Genomic DNA, 21,287 nt, shown 5'->3' with positions numbered 1-21,287 from the left:
AGGGGTGACACCCCGGGCCCGGCGGGGCAGGCTGCCCCCTCCCCGCCCCCCAAAGGGATGACACCCGGGCCCGGCTGCCCCCTCCCCGCCCCCCAAAGGGATGACACCCGGGCCCGGCTGCCCCCCTCCCCGCCCCCCGCCCCGAGGGAGCCCCGGGCCCGGCTCCGCCGCCCGCTCCCCCGCCCTGGCCGCTCAGGGGCGGGCCCGCAGCCCCCCGATCAGCCCCGGGGCTCCCCTCGGAGGCCGGCCGGGCCCTGCCCCGTCCCCGCGGGCGGGAGGCTCCGGGCCCCGCTCCCCGGCCCCTCCCGGGCCGCCATCGGGGCCCGCCCGCACCCCGGCCCCGCTCCCCGGCGAGAGGCGCCCCGTCCCGGGCCAGCAGGCCCCGGAGGGGAGAGGAAGGCAGCGGACGGGCGCTCCGGGCCCCGGTGCGGCCTCCCCGGCCCCGCAACTAACTTGCGGGACGCTCCGCCGGGCCGCGGCCCCGCGCAACAAGTTCCCGGGCGGGCCCGCGCGCCGCCGCCGCCGCCGCGCTCTCACCTCCGCCATGTTGGCTGCGCGGGCGGGCGCGGGCGAAGGGCCCGGGGAAGGCAGGGCCGGGGAAGAGCTCACATCGCCCCGCGGCCGAGGCGGCGGCGGCGGCGCCGGCGGGTCACGGGCTGCGCGGCGGGCCCGGGCGGGGCGGCGGGGCGGGGGCACGGCGCGCGCGACGTCACCGCGCACGGCTCCCCCGCCACACACGGCGCGGGAAGCGCGGGAACCGCCCGCCTGGCCGGCAGCGCCCGGGCCCCGCCCCCCGGTGTCAGTCAGCGCCCAGGCCCCGCCCCCTGGATGTCGCTCAAGGCCCAGGCCCCGCCCCCCGGTGTCAGTCAGCGCCCAGGCCCCGCCCCCTGGATGTCGCTCAAGGCCCAGGCCCCGCCCCCGCCTGTCAGTCAGGGCCCAGACCACGCCCCCCGGGTGTCGCTCAAGGCCCAGGCCACGCCCCTTCCCGTTACTCAAGGCCAAGGCCCCGCCCCTGCCTGTCACTCAAGGCACAGGCCCCGCCCCACCCAGTCCCTTCAGGCACAGGCCCCGCCCCTCGGGGCCCAGGCCCCGCCCTGTCACTCAAGCCTCCAGCCCCGCCCCCAACCTGTCATTCCATGCACTGGCCCCGCCCCTCCCGGCCCAGGCCCCGCCCTGTCACTCCAGGCCCCGCCCCTCCCTCTTACTCACGGCCCCACCCCAACCCGTCACTCCATGCACAGGCCCCGCCCTGTCACTCCAGGCCCCGCCCCTGCATGGCTCTCCAGGCCCAGGCCCCGCCCTGTCACTCCAGGCCCCGCCCCTCCCGGTCCTTCCAGGCCCCGCCTCTCCCGGTCTCTCCAGGCCCAGGCTCCGCCCCCCGGGCCCAGGCCCCGCCCTGTCGCTCCAGGCCCCGCCCCTCCCGGCCCCGGCCCCGCCCCCGGGCCGGGCCCCCCGCGGCCGCCCCGGCAGGACCGGCTCCGAGCCCCGGTGCCGCCCCCGCCGCCGTGCCCTTCCCTCCTCCCGGCCCCGCAGCCGTACTCACGCGGCGCCGCAGGGCGGGGAAGCGGCAGCGGGGTCCTCAAGGCGCAGGTGCGGAGCGGCTGTGCGGTGCGTGACAGGCCCGGGGGCGAGGGCACCAAGAGCGCTGGGCTGCTCCTACGGGCGGGAATAAACACAGGGCAGCCGGCCAGCCCTGCTGCCGCCTCCTGTTCCTCCGGCCTTCCCCGGCTGCCGCCCTGCCCGGCACGGGGGCGCTGGGAGCCCGGCAGGGCAGAGGGGACAGCCCCCGCTCCCCAGGCCTGGCGCTGCCCCGCACTGAGGGCACCGCAGGCTGCGCGACCCTTCGGGAAAGCCTCTCCGCTGCCGGCGCGGGGAAGAGCCGCGGGGCTGGGCCCGGGCCGCCCGCCCCTGCCGTCCCCGCACGGCTCAGCGCCGGGCTGCAGCTCCCGCGCCACGGGAAGACTGGCAAGAGGGCCGAGAGGCAAGCACCCCCCGCACGCAACTTCCCTGACTCAGGCACGCCCGAGCCCTGACACCTTCCCCGCCCCCAGCTCAGACCTGCCCCGATCCCCGCCACCGGGGCCGAGCGGGCTCCCGGGGCCGCCGCGGACCTTTGTGCTGCGGTGACAAAGGGGGAGCGGGGGCTGCCGCGGCCCTGCCGGCGGGGAGGAGCCCCGGGCGGGGAGGAGCCCCGGGCGGGGCGGGGCGGGCTGTGCGGCCCGGCAGGCCCGGCCCCGCGGGCTCGGCGGGAACACGCGGGCCCCGCGCCCCGCGCCCCGGCCCTATCGGCGGCGCCGTCCTTGGCAGCCAATCCCCGCGCCGCGTCTTGCGCCGCGTTGCCACGGTTACCGCGAGACGCGCCGCCGCCGCCATGCAGGGCCCCGCCGGCGGGCAGAGGCCTCCCCCGTGAGTGGCGCCGGGGGAACCGGCAGCGCTTTCCCCGGCGGGTGAAGGGCCGGGCCGGCTCCGGGCACGGCGGGCCGGGGCAGGCCGCCGTTTCTCTCCGCTGTCCCGGAGCCTCGCCGAGGAAGCGGGCCGGGCCGCGTCTCTCGGCCCGCGGTCGCCGCATCAGTTCGGGTCCCAGCTGAGCCCCAGGGAACCGAATCGCTGTAAAAATGTCTTGGGGGCTCCGATCTTCCAGCAGGCATCGCCCCCACCCCGCCCCATCCCCCTCCCCCCGCCGCGGCAGCCTCCCGGGACGCCGAGGGGAGATTGTGTGACCAGTGGAGTCCCTCAGGGGTCGGTACTGGGACCGGTGTTGTTCAGCATCTTCATCAACGACCTGGATGAGGGCACAGAATGTACCCTCAGCAAGTTTGCTGATGACACCAAGCTGGGAGGAGTGGCTGACACACCAGAAGGCTGTGCTGCCATTCAGAGAGACCTAGACAGGCTGGAGACTTGGGTGGGGAGAAACTTGATGAAATTCAACAAGGGCAAGTGTAGAGTTCTGCATTTGGGGAAGAACAACACGATGTCCCAGTACAGGTTGGGGGCTGACCTGCTGGAGAGCAGTGTAGGTGAAAGAGACCTGGGGGTCCTGGTGGACAGGAGGATGACCATGAGCCAGCAATGTGCCCTTGTGGCCAAGAAGGCCAATGGGTCCTGGGGTGCATTAGAAAGGGTGTGGTTAGTCGGTCAAGAGAGGTTCTCCTCCCCCTCTATTCTGCATTGGTGAGGCCGCATCTGGAGTATTGTGTCCAGTTCTGGGCCCCTCAGTTCAAGAAGGACAGGGAACTGCTGGAAAGAGTCCAGCGCAGAGCCACAGAGATGATTAAGGGAGTGGAACATCTCCCTGATGAGGAAAGGCTGAGGGAGCTGGGTCTCTTTAGTTTGGAGAAAAGGAGGCTGAGGGGTGACCTCATCAATGTTTACAAATACGTAAGGGGTGAGTGTCAGGGAGATGGAGTTAGGCTCTTCTCAGTGATGACCAGTGATAGGACAAGGGGTAATGGGTGGAAATTGGAGCACAGGAGGTTCAAGGTGAATATCCGAAAAAATTTTTTTACTGTGAGAGTGACAGAGCCCTGGGACAGGCTGCCCAGGGAGGCTGTGGAGTCTCCTTCTCTGGAGACATTCAAACCCCCCTGGACACGTTCCTGTGTGATGTGCTCTGGGTGACCCTGCTCTGGTGGGGGGGTTGGACTAGATGGTCTTTCGAGGTCCCTTCCAACCCCAGGATTCTATGATTCTATGATTCCCGGAAGGAATTGCATCGCTCCAGGCTGAAACAGCTTCAGCCCTTTAAACCCTGCGCCAGAGTTAAGGTGACGGGACTTGCTTGCATGTGTTTGGTCGATGGAAACAAGGCCCTCTTCTCCAGGCTGATTGCAGGTCCAGGAGAGGGTCGGGCGGGAGCGCCGGCAGCCGGAGACGAGCGAGCAGCCGCAGCGGGGGGAGCCAGGCCTCGTCCTCCGGGGGCAAACCCGCAGCCCGGGGCTCTGCCGTGCGGGTGAGGAAGCCGTCCCTCTAAAATGCGTTCAGTCACAGGGACTGGGGATATTCAACGAGGCCAGGAAGGACGCGGGAGAGGGAGGAGGAAGGAAAAGGCACGTCTGAAGAGCTCTGGAGAGAGAACGTGATCCAAGAGCTCGCTCCGTTATGGAATTGTGAGGATTAGTGTTCAGAAGGGATCCGTAAGGATGATTAAGAAACCCAGAGCGGCAGTTCTCCCCAGCTGAGAAGGACTTGCTTTCCAAGCTGTGAGATAAACTGATGGTACCACCCGGGTGGCTGTACCTCAGAAACAGGGGGTTCCCACAGGACAACCTGGGAATCATGGCAAGACCTTAGGGAACCCCTTCCTAAAAGAGCATTTGGAGCAGCTGTGCTGTCCATTTGACATGAATAGTTACAGTCATCGGAGAATAAACAAACCAGAAAAGACAACAGGGGCAACCAAGGAGTGGCTGTGACTGTGGGATGAGAGTTTTTCCAGGTATTTTGCAGCCACTTCTGTAGAGTTCCAAAAGCCCAGTCAAAGGTGGCAGCCCTCTTAAGGCTGAATCCTGAAAGGAAAGCAGGAATGCCAGCCCCCTGGCCCCTTCCTGCTGCCCTTTAGGGTCCTCTTGCAGAGGGGGTTACCCCCCTTTTCCACCAGGTTCCTGCCTGGATCCAGGTCTTCTTTTCTTGCAGACAAGATAAAGCATTGCAAGTGTCATCAGTGCCCCTGGTTGTGGGAACACAGTGAAACTACTGTAATTATTCCAATATTTCCTCAGGTCTTTGATGATGAGGGGAAGGATGTGACACCTCGTCCACTCTTCCATCCAGACCCAAACACTTCCCAGCAAGGCAAGCTCTGGGCAGCAGCTGCTTCCTTTGGGGATGCAGGATCTGCTTTTCCCTCTTCTTTTCCCTTGCAGCAGCCAGCAGGAGGGAATGCCAGCCTAGGTTCATTCCCCAGGTAAGTCAGCCTGTTGTCTCTTAAATCCTGCCTCACAGGGCACTTGCCTGGAATGGTTGTGCAGGGCTCATCATTATACTGAGCTGTCAAATTGCACAAACGTGCCTGTCAACTTGCCCCATCCCTGGCAGTGTTGAAGGGCAGGCTGGATGGGCCTTGCAGCAACCTGGTCTAGTTAGAGGTGTCCCTGCCCATGCAGGGGGGTTGGAACTAGGTGAGCTTTAAGGTCCCTTACCAGTCTGGGATTGGATGTTTCTGTGATAGTCAGCACTGGAAATCTGAGGAACAGTTACAAAGAATCAATGGGATTTGTCACCACTCCTGACTGTGTCAGAACCACCACTGAAAGGCTCATGCAGACAGGTGGGTGCTCCGGCCAGAGCTCCAATTTTATTCAAATTCTCCTTCCTAAACCATGTTTTTTTAATGTAACATGCCAGAGTGGGCCGTTGTTAGAGAGACAGTTCCCCAGTGCAGACACCCACACTGCAGGGGTTGCACCAGCAAGGCCTCCACACCCAGTTCTGGTGGAACCTACAGACAGACCCATGAACAAACCCCAGCCAGCACCTCCCAGGGTGTGTTCTGCTGGTCTGAGCAAGGCTGCACAGCTGCACAGCCACATCTGCAGCTTCTTCCTACCCTCCCTTTACCTACTGCAGGTGCTCTCTGCACTCCCCAAGCATGTTTTTTCACAACCTTCAATATATCAATACCCCTGTGGCTGTGGGTAGGGAAAAAAATGCTCTAGAAACAAAAGGTCTGGCTTCACTGATGGGTTACATGTTTATTTTAAAGTATTTTGTCAATATTCATGGTACTTACTCAGTACAGCCTTTTTATAAACTTGACTCTTTCAGTTCAAATACTGTTAACGTGATAAGAATCCTCTATTTTAAACTACTTTAAGCAAGTTACCTCTGTGTGATTATATTCACCCATATAAAAAAAAATGTTCTTCTACAAAAACTTTTTGAGTTAAAACTGCTAAATGACATGCTCCACTACCTCCTAGCTTTCATCTGCAAACCCTCAGTACAGAGGGAATAAACAAACTCAAGGGATTTGGGCCACGTTATCTTCAGGCTGACAAAAATTCAATCACATCATGCAAGAGAAAGCAAGTAACTATTTGCATTTAAGATTAAAACTGATGGAGCCCATGACTTCATCCCACAGTGTGTGCAGATTGAAGCAGGGTGGAGAGGAGATGCTATTTGTTCAGCCAAAGCCTAAAGGGCTGGCAAAGTCAGCACCAGAAAAAAATACACATTAAAGAAAAGTGTTATTTATTGTTTTCTTTGCCAAAGCTAATCCCACTGTGATGTCTGAGAAGAAAATATTGCTCTCTGAGAATTCTCTTTTTGTCATGTTTCCTAGGCTGGTTATTCTAAAGGATAATCCCAGAGGCAGGGATATTAACCAGGAGCAAATATACCCCAAAAATTGACTTAAAAATACAAAACATCTCCTGCAAAAGAAACACATCCTTTTTTTGAGATAGTAGTTCTTCATTTAAAAGACAAAATGCAGCGATTTAACTTTGGTTTTGAATGCAAATCTTTCACATAGCCTTTTTCAAATACCTTTTCTGTATCTATGATTGCCCACGCTCAGCTCCTGAGGAAGAGAAAACCTGCTGACAAACCCAACAAGAGCTTTAGTTCTAGTCATCACAGCTCATCCCTTCAGATGAGTTTCTGGTGCAGTTCAGACATTTCAGCACGTGCAGAGCAGCAGAGCATCTCAGTTCTGGTGGAGAGCAGAGCTGCCTGTGGGAATGCCCTGTCACACAGGGTGTGCCAACACCTCACCTTGTTATATGCTCAGAATGAACCTGAGAACTCAGCAGCTTCTTTTCCACCAGCTGCTGCACACCCCGGGAAATGCTGTCAGAGGAATTCTTCCTTTGGAAGTCTCTTTCAAACCAACTCAGTCTTACCTTTCCTGAGCCTTCTGTGACTCTCCTCACAAGACAAGCATCCCTGTGTGCTCCCACAGGCCTCCCAGGTTTCTCCTGCTACAGCTGCTGGTTTTGTAGTGCTCTGCTACATGGTGCCTGGGCTCTCACCTACCGTTTCTGCTTCTTCCTCTGCTCCTGAAGGACACAAGGAAGCAGCAGCATTTCCGTATCCAACGCTTCAGGAACGGAGTCCATACCAGATGGAACAGCAGAACCTGGCTCTCACCACGACACGACTGTTGGCTTATCTGGTAAAGAGCAAACATCATGAAGGTAGAGGTCTGACCAGTCCTCAGGAGCACTGTGATTTGTGAGACCCTGCAGCAGTGTGGGTGAGATGCCCAGCACCTCAGAGGAACTCGGTGCCTCACGAGTTCTGGCTCCTGATCATTAACAATCCTTTTAGAATTAATTTGTCTTCTTTTAAAGTTAGAGCAGAACAAGTCTTGCTTGTTAACCTTGTGTGATTTTTCAGATGTGCAGATGAGGCGAGAGGAGATAGCAGAAGAACTGACAAAAGAAGACCTAGAGAGAAGAGTGGATATCTACCTGACCGAGACAGAAACTCTCTGGATGTTGGAGATGGCACCTGCTGTGGTGTCCACAGAGTCAGCAGAGGCTGCAAGAGTGCTGTATGTACAGTAGTGCCTGTGGAGGTGCAGGTGGTGAGCTCAGCACACCCACTTTCTGCTGATGACAAGTCCTGGGCAGGCTGCTCACACCTTGCAGTGCTCTGGCTGCTGCAGTCTCTCATGTCACATTGTCTAAAGCCACGTGGGGCCCGAGTCTCTCTTTTGCCAAACAGCCTCAATTCCTTATCACTCTGTCTTGTTGATCACATTCATATCCTCATTCACTGGTACATTAAGGCAGATCAGCAAAAGCAGGGGGTGGGGGAAAGAGCAGCTGGAGAAGTGTGCTACACATCAATGCTGCAATTTGATTTTAAGGAAAACAGTAAGAAACTGCAAACCTCTGCACTGGTTCTTGTGTGTAGCTCTTGTTAATGACCAAGATATGCTCAGACTAAGCAGGTCTAAGCAGAGGTCTTCCTCTGAAGCTCTTCACAGAGCTTCTAGCTAGAGGGAACCTCACCCCACCGCCTGTCACCTTGCCTGGTAAAATACTGCATCTCCCTTTACTGCATCTAGTGTGTTTCCACTGCAGGGTCTGCTCCCTGCACTGCCGTGTCCTTTGGGAGGGATTTCACTCAGAACATACAAGTTTTGGATCCTCCCCAGGAGCTGTCTGGGCCAGAGCACAGCAAAGTTCTCCCCCTGATGGGTGTCAGGCTGAGGGAGGAGTCACCCAGCTTTTGCAGACACAAGCCCCAAAGCCTGGGATGCTCTCTACAACTTACCTAAGGGAGTTTTTTCTGCTAGTATATACACAAACTTGATGGTGGGACTCCAAGCTCCCCTGCCTGGGAATGCCACTGGTGGGATTTTGGGGAAGAAGGAAGAGCACCCTGTGAATCACTTAGCACGTACTGCCTGTAGAGGGACAGACAGTGACTACCTGAGCACAGCCACCTGTTGGTGAGCTAAGAGGGGGTATAATCTATGTCTGCTGTTAGAATGTCAAAACCAAAATGATGGAAAAAGGCTCAGAATTCCCACTGACCATTCCTACAGACCCTAGGGACTGGCTGAAACAGAAAAGTACTAGTTTCATTTGTTGTCTTTTGGATGCACAGCCTTTTGCTGCCAAGTGATGAGCTACAAAAATTCTGAATTCCCTCTGAATTCCCCCAGCGTGCAAAGGTAGTTGGAGTAGGGGTGTGTGTTGCTGCCTCCCTCCCTGGGCCATCTCTGCTTTGGAACAGCATCACGAGGTGAAAAAACCCCTGCTGAAAGCTGGAATGTAGAGTGAACTAAAATCTGGCAATCCAAAAAAACCAGAGGATTAATTGTATGACATGGAGTATCCTGTCCAGCTTGGGGTTAAAGACACTGAGATGTTCCATACTAATGTTTTTCTGAAAGTCCATATAAACTTTTGTTGTTGTTTGGTTTTTTCCCAAGGGAGAGGAACAAGATTTATGTTGACATGTGCAAAGCCAGACCTGGGAATGATCAGTTTGTAGAAAAAACAATGCAAACCCTTAAAGGAGCTGCAAAGAACAAGGAGGTGCAGTGTGACAGAATCATCCTGGAAGATAGAGGTAAGACCTCAGAGTGCCCCACAGGAAAAGGGTATTTCATCAAAACAGGCTCCCATTCACTACATTGTACCCATGGCAGCTGGGATCATTATTATATTCAGTTTACTTATTAAATATTCACTTGGAAAAACCCCAGCACACAGCTGGCTGGACCTCAGAAGACCCCCCTGCACACAGGCAGGATACTGAGGAAAGGGCTTTTTTCCTCTATCTCTAAGATGTTTCCTCAACTTTCACTTCCAGAGCTTTAAGTTCTGGTGTGGTTTGTGGTGGCCTGTGGTTTTCTGCCCCTCCTAAAGCTTGAACATTGGTCCTGGTGCACTGTCTCAGTATGACAGCACAGTGGCTGTGCTGGCTGAGCTGCTGGGCCTTCCTGCCTCTGCCCTCTGCAAGCAGAGTGTGCTCCTTAGGCAGCAGAACTTCCCACTCAGCTACACTCTGGAAATAGGAAAGGACACAGTTCCTTTTTTTTTTCCCCTTGATTTTTCAGTGACATTGGTTTCTATTTCTATTTGCCATAATGCAAAGAAGAGAACCTCTCTTATGAGATTTAAAATCTTGGGGAAAGCAGAAAATCTTGGCTGTCTCACAAGAGATGCAATTTTACCAAATGTTCAACCTCAGTGCTCTAAAACAATTAGAGAGGAATATCTAAGTTTTAGATCTGTGTGCTCCCAGCAGCCCAGGCTGCTCCAAGCCCCATCCAACCTGCCCTTCAACACTGCCAGGGATGGGGCAGCCACAGCTTCCCTGGGCAGCCTGGGCCAGGGTCTCACCACCCTCACAGGGAAGAATTCCCTCCTCATGTCTCATCTCAATCTCCTCTCTTCATTTTAATCCATTACCCTTTGTCCTCTCACTACAAACCCTTGTCAAAAGTCCCTCCCCAGCTTTCCTGGAGGCCCTTCAGGTACTGGAAGGCCACTATGTGGTCTTTGCCAGAGACCTCATTTATATCAAAAGGAGAAGTAAAATAGATATTCATCTGATTTGAAAACCTGTCTTCCTCTTTTTTGAGCCCCTTGAGCATCAGCAGGGCTCATTCCAAGCTGTGCTTCAAAACCTGAGCACCCAGAGGCAGGGTTAGGGAGCTGTGTTCCCCTGGGAGAGGGCCCTGCAGAAGGGCAACCACGCACCCAGAAGACCCTGAGGCAGCTGCTGCTCCAGCCTTGACCAACCCTCACCTGGTTTCAAAGGCCCTCTGCCAAACAGCTGGGAGTGCAGGACAAGAAGTGAAGCTTTGCTCAGCTGTCTGCACACCACACCACACCACACCACGAGCCTTGTATCATCCAGTGTAATTCCTTTCCAGGGATGACAGTCACCTCCTGGGACCTGTACGACTCGTTTCATGTCTCGGAAGGAGAAGGTCCATCAAAAGCAGAAGGCACCAGAGCCCCTGCTGGAATGCACAAGGAGAAGGGATGCCAGTCAGAAGCTATATTAACATCAGAAAACTTCCAGAGGGATTTATTTTTCATGGAGAGAATTCTAATGGAGAATATCTTTCAGCCCAAACTTGCAGCCTACCGGCAGCTTCCCATCCTCACAGGTCTGTTCTGTCTCAGACACCCTGATTGCAGCACAAGGAGTTGTGTCCCTCACTCACTGTCCTGGCAGATGACAAGTCATTTAAGAAACAGATTTTTAAAAAAGGAGTTTATGAGATGTCAACATGACCTTTGCAGTTTTACACTCACTTTAACACACATCCCTCCACTAGAACTGAAGAGGTGAGTTCTGAGCTGGCTCATCTCCCCTCATCACCACACACTGATCAAAGTTGTTTCCTGGCAGTTGAAGTACAGACTAATCCTGCTACTTCTCCAACCATTTTTTTTTGCACTGGAATGCCTTTTACAGTTGTTCTTTCAATTACTCTTTTATAGGGGGACTGATGGTAAACAGTTCTAGCCTGGGAGATGTCCAGTATCTTATATGAAGTACATTTATTACAGACCAAGAGGCACTACCTGGACCCAAGTGCTATGTAGTATTTGACCTTTTACAGGAGTTCCAAGTTAGCACAGGGAGTTATTTTTCTAAAAAAAGGCAGATTCACACTGGTATTACTGTACCTATTTGTGCCATAGAGAGTTGCAGTTTCTCAGGCAACATTATATTTGGTTATATTTGGTCACTCTTCAGGAACAAGCTACAGCTGGAGCACAATCCTGGCCAGGAGGACTTTTTGTTCTGACTATATGGCAGTTATTGTGCATTTAGTTCACAGTGGTCTGAGATCCCTGTCTGATTGGCACATGACATCAAAGAAACAAAACAAACAAAAAGGTACTTTGCAAACACTGCCTAAAAACATGGTCTGCACTCAATTTTCCCAAATAATGAGCAACTCAGTACAGCACCTTGTAGCTTAGCTGCCGTGTCACAGCATCAGGGCTGGACTCTGGCTCTTTGCAATTTGGCATCTGACTGGAAGAAAAATCCCTGTTTCAACAAGTTTTTAAATATGAGAGATCAGAAACATTCCTGGTGGGGGTGGACTTAAATTCTTAACTTGTTGCTGGGTGGCTAGACCCACTTATTAAACCCTGGGAGCATAACTGGCCCACTGCAGCCTGATCCAGCCTCTCCTATGGCCCTGGCAACATGTCAGTCACAGCTTTACAAGTCAAGGTGTCTTAATTCCTCAAATCTTCATGGTTTTTTGGCTGCAAAATAGTTGCTGAAAGGGCAGTTTTTCCTTTTGAGGTGAGTGACTGGAGTTAGACAAGTGAAATGTTACTACTCAGACTCATAATTGGTGCATTTTGGATCCCAATGTTCCCTCAGACACCAGCGACACAGAAGCAGCTGTGGAAGATGCTGAACAGGAAGATCATGAGAAGGAAGAGGAGGCTGAGGAAGAGGAGAAGGAAGAGGAGGCTGAGGAAGAGGAGAAGGAAGAGGAGGCTGAGGAAGAACAGGAGGAAGAGGAGTCTGAGGAAGAGCAGGAGGAAGCCTTCATTCACCCATCAATTCTGGCATATCTAAATGAGACACCAGAAGAAACTGTGCTCCCCAGACTGGAGCAGCTGTGGTCGTATCAGTGTGATTTAACCGAGGGTCACAGTGTGAGCAGCATGGCCTGGAGCAAAGCAAACCCTGTGGGTAACAACTTCTTCCTTCTAAGCTGTTCCAAAATGGTATAAGCAGTTGTTGGTGTCAGTAAACCCTGGCTTTGATGGGCTTTGTTGCAAGGGATCTCAGAGAGATGGGTTCATCCCTGCCATCAGGGAGGCTGCCTTTGCACCCCACTCTCTGCTTTTTGCCCTTCTACACAACATCATCCCTACATGATTGTAGGATGTTATTGTAGGTGATCTGAGGGCTGGAGCAGCTCTGCTCTGGGGACAGGCTGGGAGAGTTGAGGTGTTCAGCCTGGAGAAGAGAAGGCTCCAGGGAGACCTTAGAGCACCTTCCAGTGCCTGAAGGGGCTCCAGGAAAGCTGGGGAGGGACCTGGGACAAGGGCAGGGAGTGAGAGGACAAGGGGGGGATGGATTAAAACTGGAAGAGGGAAATTTAGGTGAGACATGAGGAGGAAATTCTTTGCTGTGAGGGTGGTGAGACCCTGGCCCAGGTTGCCCAGGGAAGCTGTGGCTGCCCCATCCCTGGCAGTGTTGAAGGGCAGGTTGGATGGGGCTTGGAGCAACCTGGGCTGGTGGGAGGTGTCCCTGCCCATGCAGAGGTGGGACTGGATGATCTTGAAGATCTTGATCCTTCTATCCTCCCGACCCAAACCAGCCTGGGATTCTATGATGATTTATTCCACAGGTTGGACAGCTGCACTAGGCTTTTCCTACCACTGTTTCACAACAGCTTTAACTGGCCCAGAATTGATCAGTTTACCATGAGGAGCCACCTGAACAACAATGTTAAGACAAGAGATGTGGTCCTGTCATAGAGATGGAAGTTGAAATGCAAACCCCTACTGTTAAACTTCATCATCACTGAGGGAGTTTCATGATGGTTTTGATACCACATCTTTGTCTCTAGCAGTCAGCCCCCCAGAAAGCAGCACTCATAGACTTGCAGGATAAGCTGCATAAAAACAGGCACAGCTTTCTGAGCTGCTGGCCCAGCTTTCTTTATTTCAGTTGCAGTGGGGGGGAGAGTGACTCTGACACCTCCACTTTCAGGGTAACTAAGGCTCAGTTTTTCCAACAGAGCTCTCCTATGGCCACAACAACATTAATTAATGGAAGGAAGGTAAAAAGCAGGTGAGGATGAGAAACAAAAAACCAGTGAGATTGCCCCAAGGGGAAAAAAAAAGAGAGAAAATAGAGAGCATTTCATACTGTTAGCACACCAGATCCCCTGATATTGTAAAGCTGGACACACCTGGAGACTTCAGCCTTAGAATTATAGGGCAAACAAACACCTGCTTCTGAAGAGTTAGTTGCACAAACTACTTGTTGTGTGTAGGAAAAAATAAATGGAGTTGAAGACTAAAATTTTGCTCCTGTTTCTTACTTCCACTTACAGGAAGGAACAAATGGCATTCATTGGCCCCCACTGCAGAGAGCTAAGAGTTAGGGATTGGAAGTGGTCTCTAAGCTCCTTTTGCAGCAACATTGAGAGAGAAAAGTAGGAGTATTATTATGTATCCCACTAAAAACTAAAATATGGTTATAGAATGTCTATTCCCCTCTGGAAAGGGGGACTGCAAACACAACTGACAGTGGCTATGAATGCACTTTCACTGGAACCTGTTCCCAGAATTCTGGAAATTCTGTTCTGCTTGTGTGTCATCCCTCTTGCCTGTGACATCAGCATGATTTTTCCAGACTTTGCTCTGAGAGTGAGTGTTGACAGAAAGTTGCCTTTTAGAAACACACTGCTGAATTTCAAGTTAACCTGAGATAGATCTTTTAATCTTTGCTTTTAGGATCTTTTAGCTGTTGGTTATGGAACATTTGATTTTAAAGAACAGAAGGAAGGCTTGGCTTGCTGCTGGTCACTGAAGAACCCCAGGGTAATGAGCAGCCTGTTTGTTTTCTTTTCCCCCCCACTTCAATGCATTTTTCTGCTGTACTATTGCTGCTTTATTTCCCTCTTCCTGTTCCAAAAAGCAAGACCTAGCCAGTGAGGCTGGATTTGCTAGCCCAAACATCTCTGGAAAATGGATTCTGACTAGCAAGGGGCTTAAATCCTGACCCAAAGAAAGTGCCCATGGGAAGCCCTTTAGTTTCTGTGCCTGTCCATCCTCCCAGCTGACACTGCCAGCAGTACTGGGGGTTTGGCAAAGGGGACATCTGTTCCCAGGAACTGAACTCACTGCACACAGGCCACCAAACAACTAACAGATGGTTCCAGTTCACAGGTAGTACCAGGCAACCCAGCAGTGCAGGTCTCAGTATCTCACTTCCAGTCCCTCGGGTAACCTACCTGAGACTGTAAATCTGCTCCATTATTACTGTGGATAGACCCAGGTGTGCAGAAATTATTTTTTATGCTGGAAGAGTCCTGAGCACAGCAAGTGGGAAAAGAAATCCACTTACCTTTTGTTCTTCAAAGTCTTGAGACCATCTGTTCAATGCTTGCAGAGAAGTTGTGGCTTAAATTTAAGGCTGATCCCTTCCAATCCATTTTCTCTTGTACCATCACGTTCTGTTAGGAAAATAAAAAGTGTATCATTAATTATCACTATCTAATCTAACTTCTCATAATGCAGTCAAAAAGACAGCAGATTTCATAGAGGTAACATTTACATCTTTACAGCCCTTAAAAATAAATAAATAAATCTTGGAAATCTGTTACAAGGTGGCACAGCAAAACCCATCTGGTTGCCACCAAATCACACACCTTTAGTTTCACTTAGATCTGAACCAGTTCTTTGGCTCCAGGGAGGAAGTCCATGAAAATAGGAGTGCACAGATTACCTGAAGTACATTAGATTGCATTTTACCTTCAGCTAAGTTTCCCTCATTGGAAAGGTACTGACTTCCATGCTACAAGATAGAAAACGATGGGAGAAATTTTCCAAAAATGCTGAGAAAAAACAAGTCAACCAAACAAAATCCACACACTGTACTCAACGTAGGCTGGATCTCAGGGAAGCTGGCCTTTAGGTATTTGGTTTGGAGCAGGCCCATCTAACTTCTTTTACAGTGTCATGTTTCTGGATAGTTGTTATTTTTCCTAATTTCATCAGTTGTAGCAAGAAACAAACGAAACCATTTAGAACATAGTGCCTAATTTCTGTCTAGGAGTGGTCACTGTGGTGCCATCAGCACCTGTATTTTCCAGCAGAGCTTGGCAGAGCAGTGCCCAGTGCTGAGAAGACTGAAGTAAATGAAGAAACTAACTAGAACACTCTTGTGTTTTTCTGCTGCTCAGTGGCCCGAGCGTGTTTTCCGGTGTAAGCACGGAGTAACTGCTTTGGATTTTTCCATGGCCAACCCAAATCTCTTAGCAGTGGGAATGTACAATGGTTTTGTTGCCATCTATGATGTACAGAGCTGCAAGGACACTGTAGTTTCAGACAGCAGGTAAGGCTCTGATTGCCCACTGCCTCCCACCTTGGTCACGTCTTAACACGTAAGGAAACGTCCCCAGGGGGGAAGCTGAGGGATCAGTGACCCTCTTGACAAGGAAGAGTTGTGAGTGCTCCTTACTTGGGGTATGAAACTCTTGGCACTGTTGCTGTGAGAGTTCCCCACATTGGAAAGGTCACACAAATATGGACTGGGCTCTGACAATCTACAAAAACACAGCAAATTACCTCCAGGTATCATTTTATACTCCATGTACTAACTATGACAATCCTGCCCCAGACAATCAATCCTTGTAGGAGACCAGTGGCAGCTTTTGGTGCTTTCCCACTGATTCCACATGCCAAAAATGAAGAGAATATCAGAATAGGTGAGGGATGAGCAGGAATTAAGAAGAAAATGAGGGAAAGGGGGTGATCAGGGAGACATCTGCCATGCTGGCAGCTCCCCAGGTCTAGGGCAATTTGCTACAAGGTGTAGACTGATTTTGTGACCAGGTATCAATGAAAGGCATGTAAGCACATTGAGCAGTGCCCTGAAACTAAATATCAAACGTGTGAGACAAGAAAAAGTTTCCTGGAGAAAAGGCCAATTTATAGATTTCAATATTTAAAAAAAGAAAAAAAGAAAAGAAGCTAAACATTCCTGTCCTAAGACTTGACATGCATTACAAAGTGGAAGGTTAGTGATTTTTCAAATACATTGTCTTGTCTTTGTCCCTTTGTGATTTACCACGTGCATTTTTTGCCCCAGTGACTCTCTGAGCAAACACACGGGCCCCGTATGGCAACTGAGGTGGGTGGCACAGGACAGAGGTACAGCAGGAGATGGCAGAAAGGAGAGACTGATCAGTATCTCAGCAGATGGCCGAGTAACCCAGTGGTTTGTACAGAAAAGACTGGACTGCACTGGTGAGCATGTTCCCCTGCAGCTGTTCTACACTGGGATAACACCTGAGGTGGCAATGTCTTCATTTCACTGCTGGTGACATTCCTTAGACCAGTCCTCAAACATGAAACCCTGCAGAGCTGTTGAACGTTCCACAGGAGCACGAGTCATTCAGTCATTCACTGTCACACACCTCTCTGACATGAACTCTTACTATTTGCACAGATCTGATGAAAATCAAGAGAACAGGAAGTGAGAAGAGGGAATTACCAAGTGAGAAGGAATGGAAAAGTGAAACTGGGATATCTCATCAGGCAGCTGGAATGTGCTTTGCCTTCCACCCAAAGGTAGGTTCAGAAAGTCCATCCTTGCTGAAGTATTGTCCAGCAGAACTACAGCAGCAGGGGTGAGATCCTCAGCTGCATCTGATTTTATATGCACTGGCCTGCACTGGTATGTCAAGCATATTTAGTTCTGAAACAAACTGCTTCTTACCTAAAAACAGTTCTACCCAAAATGGAAGGTAAACCAAGCAAGCAGCCCCTGCGTGTGAACACCTGTATCCCTGCAGCCAGGCTACTCACATTAGCTTTGGGCAGGTCCCAGGGCAGCTCTTCTCTGCACCTTGGTTACACCAGGGGGAATGTGATGGTTCAGCATCTCCCACGTGTAGGACTTTCCATGGCTGTGCTTCTCCTCTTTATCCAGCTGGAGGTTTGTCCTCAGAGCACTTGGAGAGTTGGTGTGTCCGTCCATGTGGGCTGCAGGAAGTCCAAGAGTTTCAGGAGTCAACAGTCCCAGTGTCTGTTCTGCAGAGCTGGAGCACAGGCAGAGCAAGCCTGGTCCTCCTGCCACTGCCTCCTGTTGTGCCCACACAACAGCCTGGCTGCTCCACCTCAGCTCCTCAGAGGACTGTCCCTGCCAACCTCCCCCAGACCCCTGGAGACTTTTGGATGAGTGATAAATAGGTTCATCCAGCTCGGGTTACTTTTACCTTTCTTTCAGGATACTGATCTTTATCTTGCTGGGACAGAAGAAGGTCACATCCACAAATGTTCTTGTTCTGGCAAGGAGCAGTTTCTAGAGACATACAGAGGCCATAACGTGAGTGATACACTGAAAAAGGAATGACAGCAGAAACTGGTGAAGGAAGTTCACAGATGTGACAGTTTCTTTGCTTAAATTTACTTCTCAGTAAATTCTCAGTGTCTTCTCAGACACTCAGACTTCTTATATTAGGAGTGCACTCCCATAGCATAAAGCAGCAGTCTTACAGGATTGCTTTCTACACTATAAGGATTTTTTTTTTAAGTAATTAATTAAAACTTGTACCATCAACTGTTTTAAAGCTTTAGGTCTGGTATATTTTTAAGGAAAAAAAATCAGTAATCTGGTTGTCCTGCAAACCACAGGTAAATAGTCTTGCCTCTACTGGGAGAAAGGCTTTACCAGCACCCCTTTTTCTGAAAGTCTCTGCTTCAGCCAAGAAGCTGCCCCTCCAGCACCAGCTTCTTGGGGAGGGTGCTGGAGGGGCACCAGTGAGGGACAGAACCAGCTGGGTGCTTTTTATTCCTAAAAGCCCTCCTGTCTCATCACATCTGCTGCATCCTAGTTTCCTGTAGGTACACACAACACAATGCTGGTTTTGCTCTTAAGCTCAGAGGACAGTCAGGGATTAAAAACTATTAAAAACCCATCCTGTGAGGCTGCAGCTCCAGAATGACACCGAGTTCCTGTTGGTTTCTTCCCTACCACCAAGGGCCCTGTGTACAAAGTCACTTGGCATCCGTTCAGCACCGACATGTTCCTGAGCTGCTCTGCAGACAGGAGCATTTTCCTGTGGCACCAAGAGACACAAACACCCCTTTTAACTTTCACTTCCACCGGTGCTTTTGTTCTGGACATCATGTGGTCTCCAAAATCAGCCTTCATCTTTGCAGCAGCGAACGAGAGCAGAGTAGAAGTTTGGGATCTTAGCATCAGCGTGTAAGTAATTACTTTTATCAGAGGATTTCAAAGCTTAATGGCACTAGGGCCACCACACTTTGTTGCCTAATCAGTATTGCTATCAGCTCTGTGCCATTTGCTTGCTCAGGTAGTACAAGTATTGCATTTTGAAGCACTCGTCTTGTAAAAGCAGATGGTAGTTACCAGAGAATTGTGATTATAATTGTGATTATAAGAGAAGGAGCTGGATGCCTTGTGGAACTGATGCTACCACTGGTTCTACCACTGCCACAGTTAAAAGGAAAAATAACTCTGAGCTGCTTTGAACCTTTTATAAAGATAAAATGATCAGAAGTCCAGGTACCTCTCGTGTCTTCCCACTGCTGTAAAGGAGGTGCACATCACCTGTGCAGCTGAACGAATCTGCAGCCTCCTGTTGCTGGTCTGTACTTGGTATTGATGAGAGCACGAAGCCTGCAGTGGCATAGGAGGCACATCAGATCTTGTGGTAGCAAAACACTAATTATTCATAGAATAAAAATATTAACCCCCCCACCCCCCATATGGGCCAAATTTTAGGCAACCAGGATATCTTAGTTAATAGCAACTGGGATTTCAGTTCTGGTAGAGACCAAACAAAACACTGCCTCACTTTTTAGTTCTTGACTGAGAACATAACCAGTAAAACCTGCACCAAGGCTTGGGCTGACATCACTGCCAGGCTCCACAGGCCAGGACACCTGGGCACACAGCGTTGCCTGCAGCATCACTAATTCTTGCCTCTGCTGGTTGCAGCTTTAGCCCCCCCATCTCTTGCTCTGCCAGCCCAAGGGGGAGATTCACATCTGTGCTCTTCGCCACCAACACCGACTGCCTGCTCGTGGGAGACAGCCAGGGAGGAATCTGTGTGTTTGAGCTGCAGAACCTGCCTGCTCCCAGCAGCACGGTATGACTCCCTCAGCAAGGGTGGGGGTCCTGAAGGGCTGCCTGCTTGTCTGGGACAGCATTCTGCTGGAAGGGGGGTGTTAAAGAGCTAGCTCATAAATACTGACACAGGCAGAATGGGATACAATTCCACAACCAGATTAAAACCTGAGGTGGCTCCTGCCATACCACTAGAAGCTGCAGGAGAAGATAAGGCAAGGTCAGACTTCAGATTTCACTTGATCACAGATCCAGAGGTTCCCCACCGCTGGATTCCGAGGGGGATGCTCAGGCAGGTGGAGCTGTCTGCAGGTGACCATGTTTGGCTGCATGTCCTTCCCTGCTGACCACGCAGGAGATGTGCCCTCTCCTGGCCACCACCAGGAGCACCTGGCTTTGCTGGTGCCCACAAAGCCTCCAGCCCTTCGGCTCTGCTGTGCCTTCCCTTTTAGAAGCCACTGCTCATCCTGGCGAGGGCTCTTCTGTCCTAGATGACAATGAGGATTTGCCTTGCCTTACAGCTAGGTTCCTCTCCCTTGGTACCATTGCCCACATTCCCTGTCAGCAGCAGGGTAAAAGCTGGCTGAGGTCACCTGTGAATCCCTTCTCTTCACTTTTGCTTAAACCAGAACTAATTTATCCCAAGGCCACATGGGCCATTCCTTGCCTGGTCCATAGTAAAAAGTCCTGCAGCCACCCTGGGTCCTCCAGCACCAGGTGGATCCCTCTTCCAGGATCTCCCTGCAGCCCCGACCTGCACTGCTCCCCTTGTCCTTCCAGCTCTGAGCAAGAAGCTTTGGCTTGCTGGATTCATCCATTTGTGAGGTGGGACTGGTACTTTTAAAAATCCCTTCTCAGTTACATGGTGCAAACCTCTAACCTCAAGTTGGACAGAATGAACGCTGTTGTTCTAACCTTCATTCTTGGGGTATGAAGCATTAATACCTGGCAATTGCCAGCACTTTATTTAGAAATTCTGGTCATTTTCAGCCTCATTTGTCACATGCTGTGAACCACAAAGCAAAAGGTGTTTCCCTTAAAAACTGAAAGTGAGGCTATTCTTATTAAACTTAGAAAATAAAATTGGTGAAGCTTTTTCCCCACATAACACTAGGAAGCAGCCCAAGTCCTCTGAGCAGAGAAGTTCTTCAGTTCATAAGAATTCAGGAATAATTTTCTGGGCACATCCTCAGACCAGGTCTAACAATATCACTGCTTAATTTCACCAACTTTGAGCGTGTGGCATAACTGGTCAGGGAGTCCCAGTGCCTCACTAGCCAGAGGAGCCCCCCTTGCCAGCACAACCCCTTCCTTCCACTGCCTTTTCTTATGGCAGCAAGCTCTGCTTGGGCTTAGGTATGTCCAGGGATTCTGCTGAAGCATCAGCTGACACAAAGCACCTTTGCCTGCTCTCTGGATGCTCACTGCACCACCCATCCTGCTCTCAGTCCCTAAAGAGGAACTCTGGATCACTGCAACTACACACTCATCCAGCTCTTTTTTTTTCCCCCCTCTTGTGTTGCAGGTTGATGCTTTACCAGACATCATTAGTCCTCTTGTAGCTGTTTAACAGCAGCTAGATGATACCACTTCTCAGCTGGTAAACAACGAGAAGGACTTACTGTAGTGGTAACATAAACCATTTATTCTTTTTCAATCATTAAAGTTTCTCTTTGAGACAATACTCGTTGTAAACCTCTTTCAAATGCTCTACATTTTCCCCTGGAAGTCCCCCTCACTGGTCAAGGGGGGTTAATGCACAGCTGGCCTTCCCTGTCCTGCAGATAAGGTAATGCAAAGCCCTCCGTAGGCTTTTCTTCCTGGGTTTTTTTCTCCTTGTTTTTTCCCTCCAAGGTCTCCTCTCTCCTTGGGTTACTCAGAAAGCAAAAATGCCCAAGTCACCTCCTGCGTAGGCTACTCCATAATACAGCCCAGGTCCTTACCAGATGCAGCCAGAGTCTGCCCTGTGAAATCATACGGTAGAAACATGGACTTCCCAT

The 21,287-nt window shown here is 51.5% G+C and overlaps 2 protein-coding genes across 12 annotated transcripts in view; one reads left to right on the top strand and one right to left on the bottom strand.

Annotated features, from left to right (window-relative positions):
• The window catches only part of MIER1 (MIER1 transcriptional regulator), a 98,535-nt gene extending 96,444 nt beyond the window's left edge, over positions 1-2,091 (bottom strand). For 9 of the 11 annotated variants that reach the window (XR_007890088.1, XR_007890086.1, XR_007890091.1 and 6 more), the window contains exon 1: positions 538-768. Coding sequence is in view for 1 of the 11 variants with exons in the window: in XM_051625517.1 (XP_051481477.1) it covers positions 538-546 (9 nt within the window). In the remaining 10 variants the exon portion in view is untranslated. Of the gene's footprint in view, positions 1-537; positions 769-1,543; positions 2,023-2,058 lie in introns of those variants that run through there. The other 2 variants (XM_051625520.1, XM_051625519.1) reach the window with 2 other exon arrangements.
• Positions 829-20,969, top strand: DNAI4 (dynein axonemal intermediate chain 4). Its single transcript, XM_051625760.1, has 16 exons — positions 829-924; positions 3,824-3,952; positions 4,722-4,906; positions 7,011-7,120; positions 7,345-7,501; positions 8,894-9,033; positions 10,346-10,585; positions 11,827-12,140; positions 13,923-14,009; positions 15,374-15,525; positions 16,282-16,439; positions 16,642-16,763; positions 17,422-17,520; positions 18,176-18,402; positions 19,159-19,309; positions 20,813-20,969. The coding sequence occupies exons 1-16, from the start codon at positions 829-831 to the stop codon at positions 20,855-20,857; spliced, it is 2,412 nt and encodes an 803-aa protein (XP_051481720.1). The 3' UTR covers positions 20,858-20,969.
• Positions 20,970-21,287: the final 318 nt, after the last annotated feature.

This window comes from Apus apus, chromosome 7, assembly GCF_020740795.1.
Source record: "Apus apus isolate bApuApu2 chromosome 7, bApuApu2.pri.cur, whole genome shotgun sequence".
NCBI classification, from domain to species: Eukaryota; Metazoa; Chordata; class Aves; order Apodiformes; family Apodidae; genus Apus; species Apus apus.
Note: the sequence above shows the minus strand (reverse complement) of the source record. Positions and strands in the feature narration are given on the sequence as shown.

Coding starts and splice junctions, on each gene's coding strand:
- DNAI4 (XM_051625760.1), top strand. CDS start 829: ATGTCGCTCAAGGCCCAGGCCCCGCCCCCCGGTGTCAGTCAGCGCCCA. Junction 10,586..11,826: donor GCAGCTTCCCATCCTCACAG/GTCTGTTCTGTC, acceptor ATGTTCCCTCAG/ACACCAGCGACACAGAAGCA. Junction 19,310..20,812: donor TGCCTGCTCCCAGCAGCACG/GTATGACTCCCT, acceptor CTTGTGTTGCAG/GTTGATGCTTTACCAGACAT.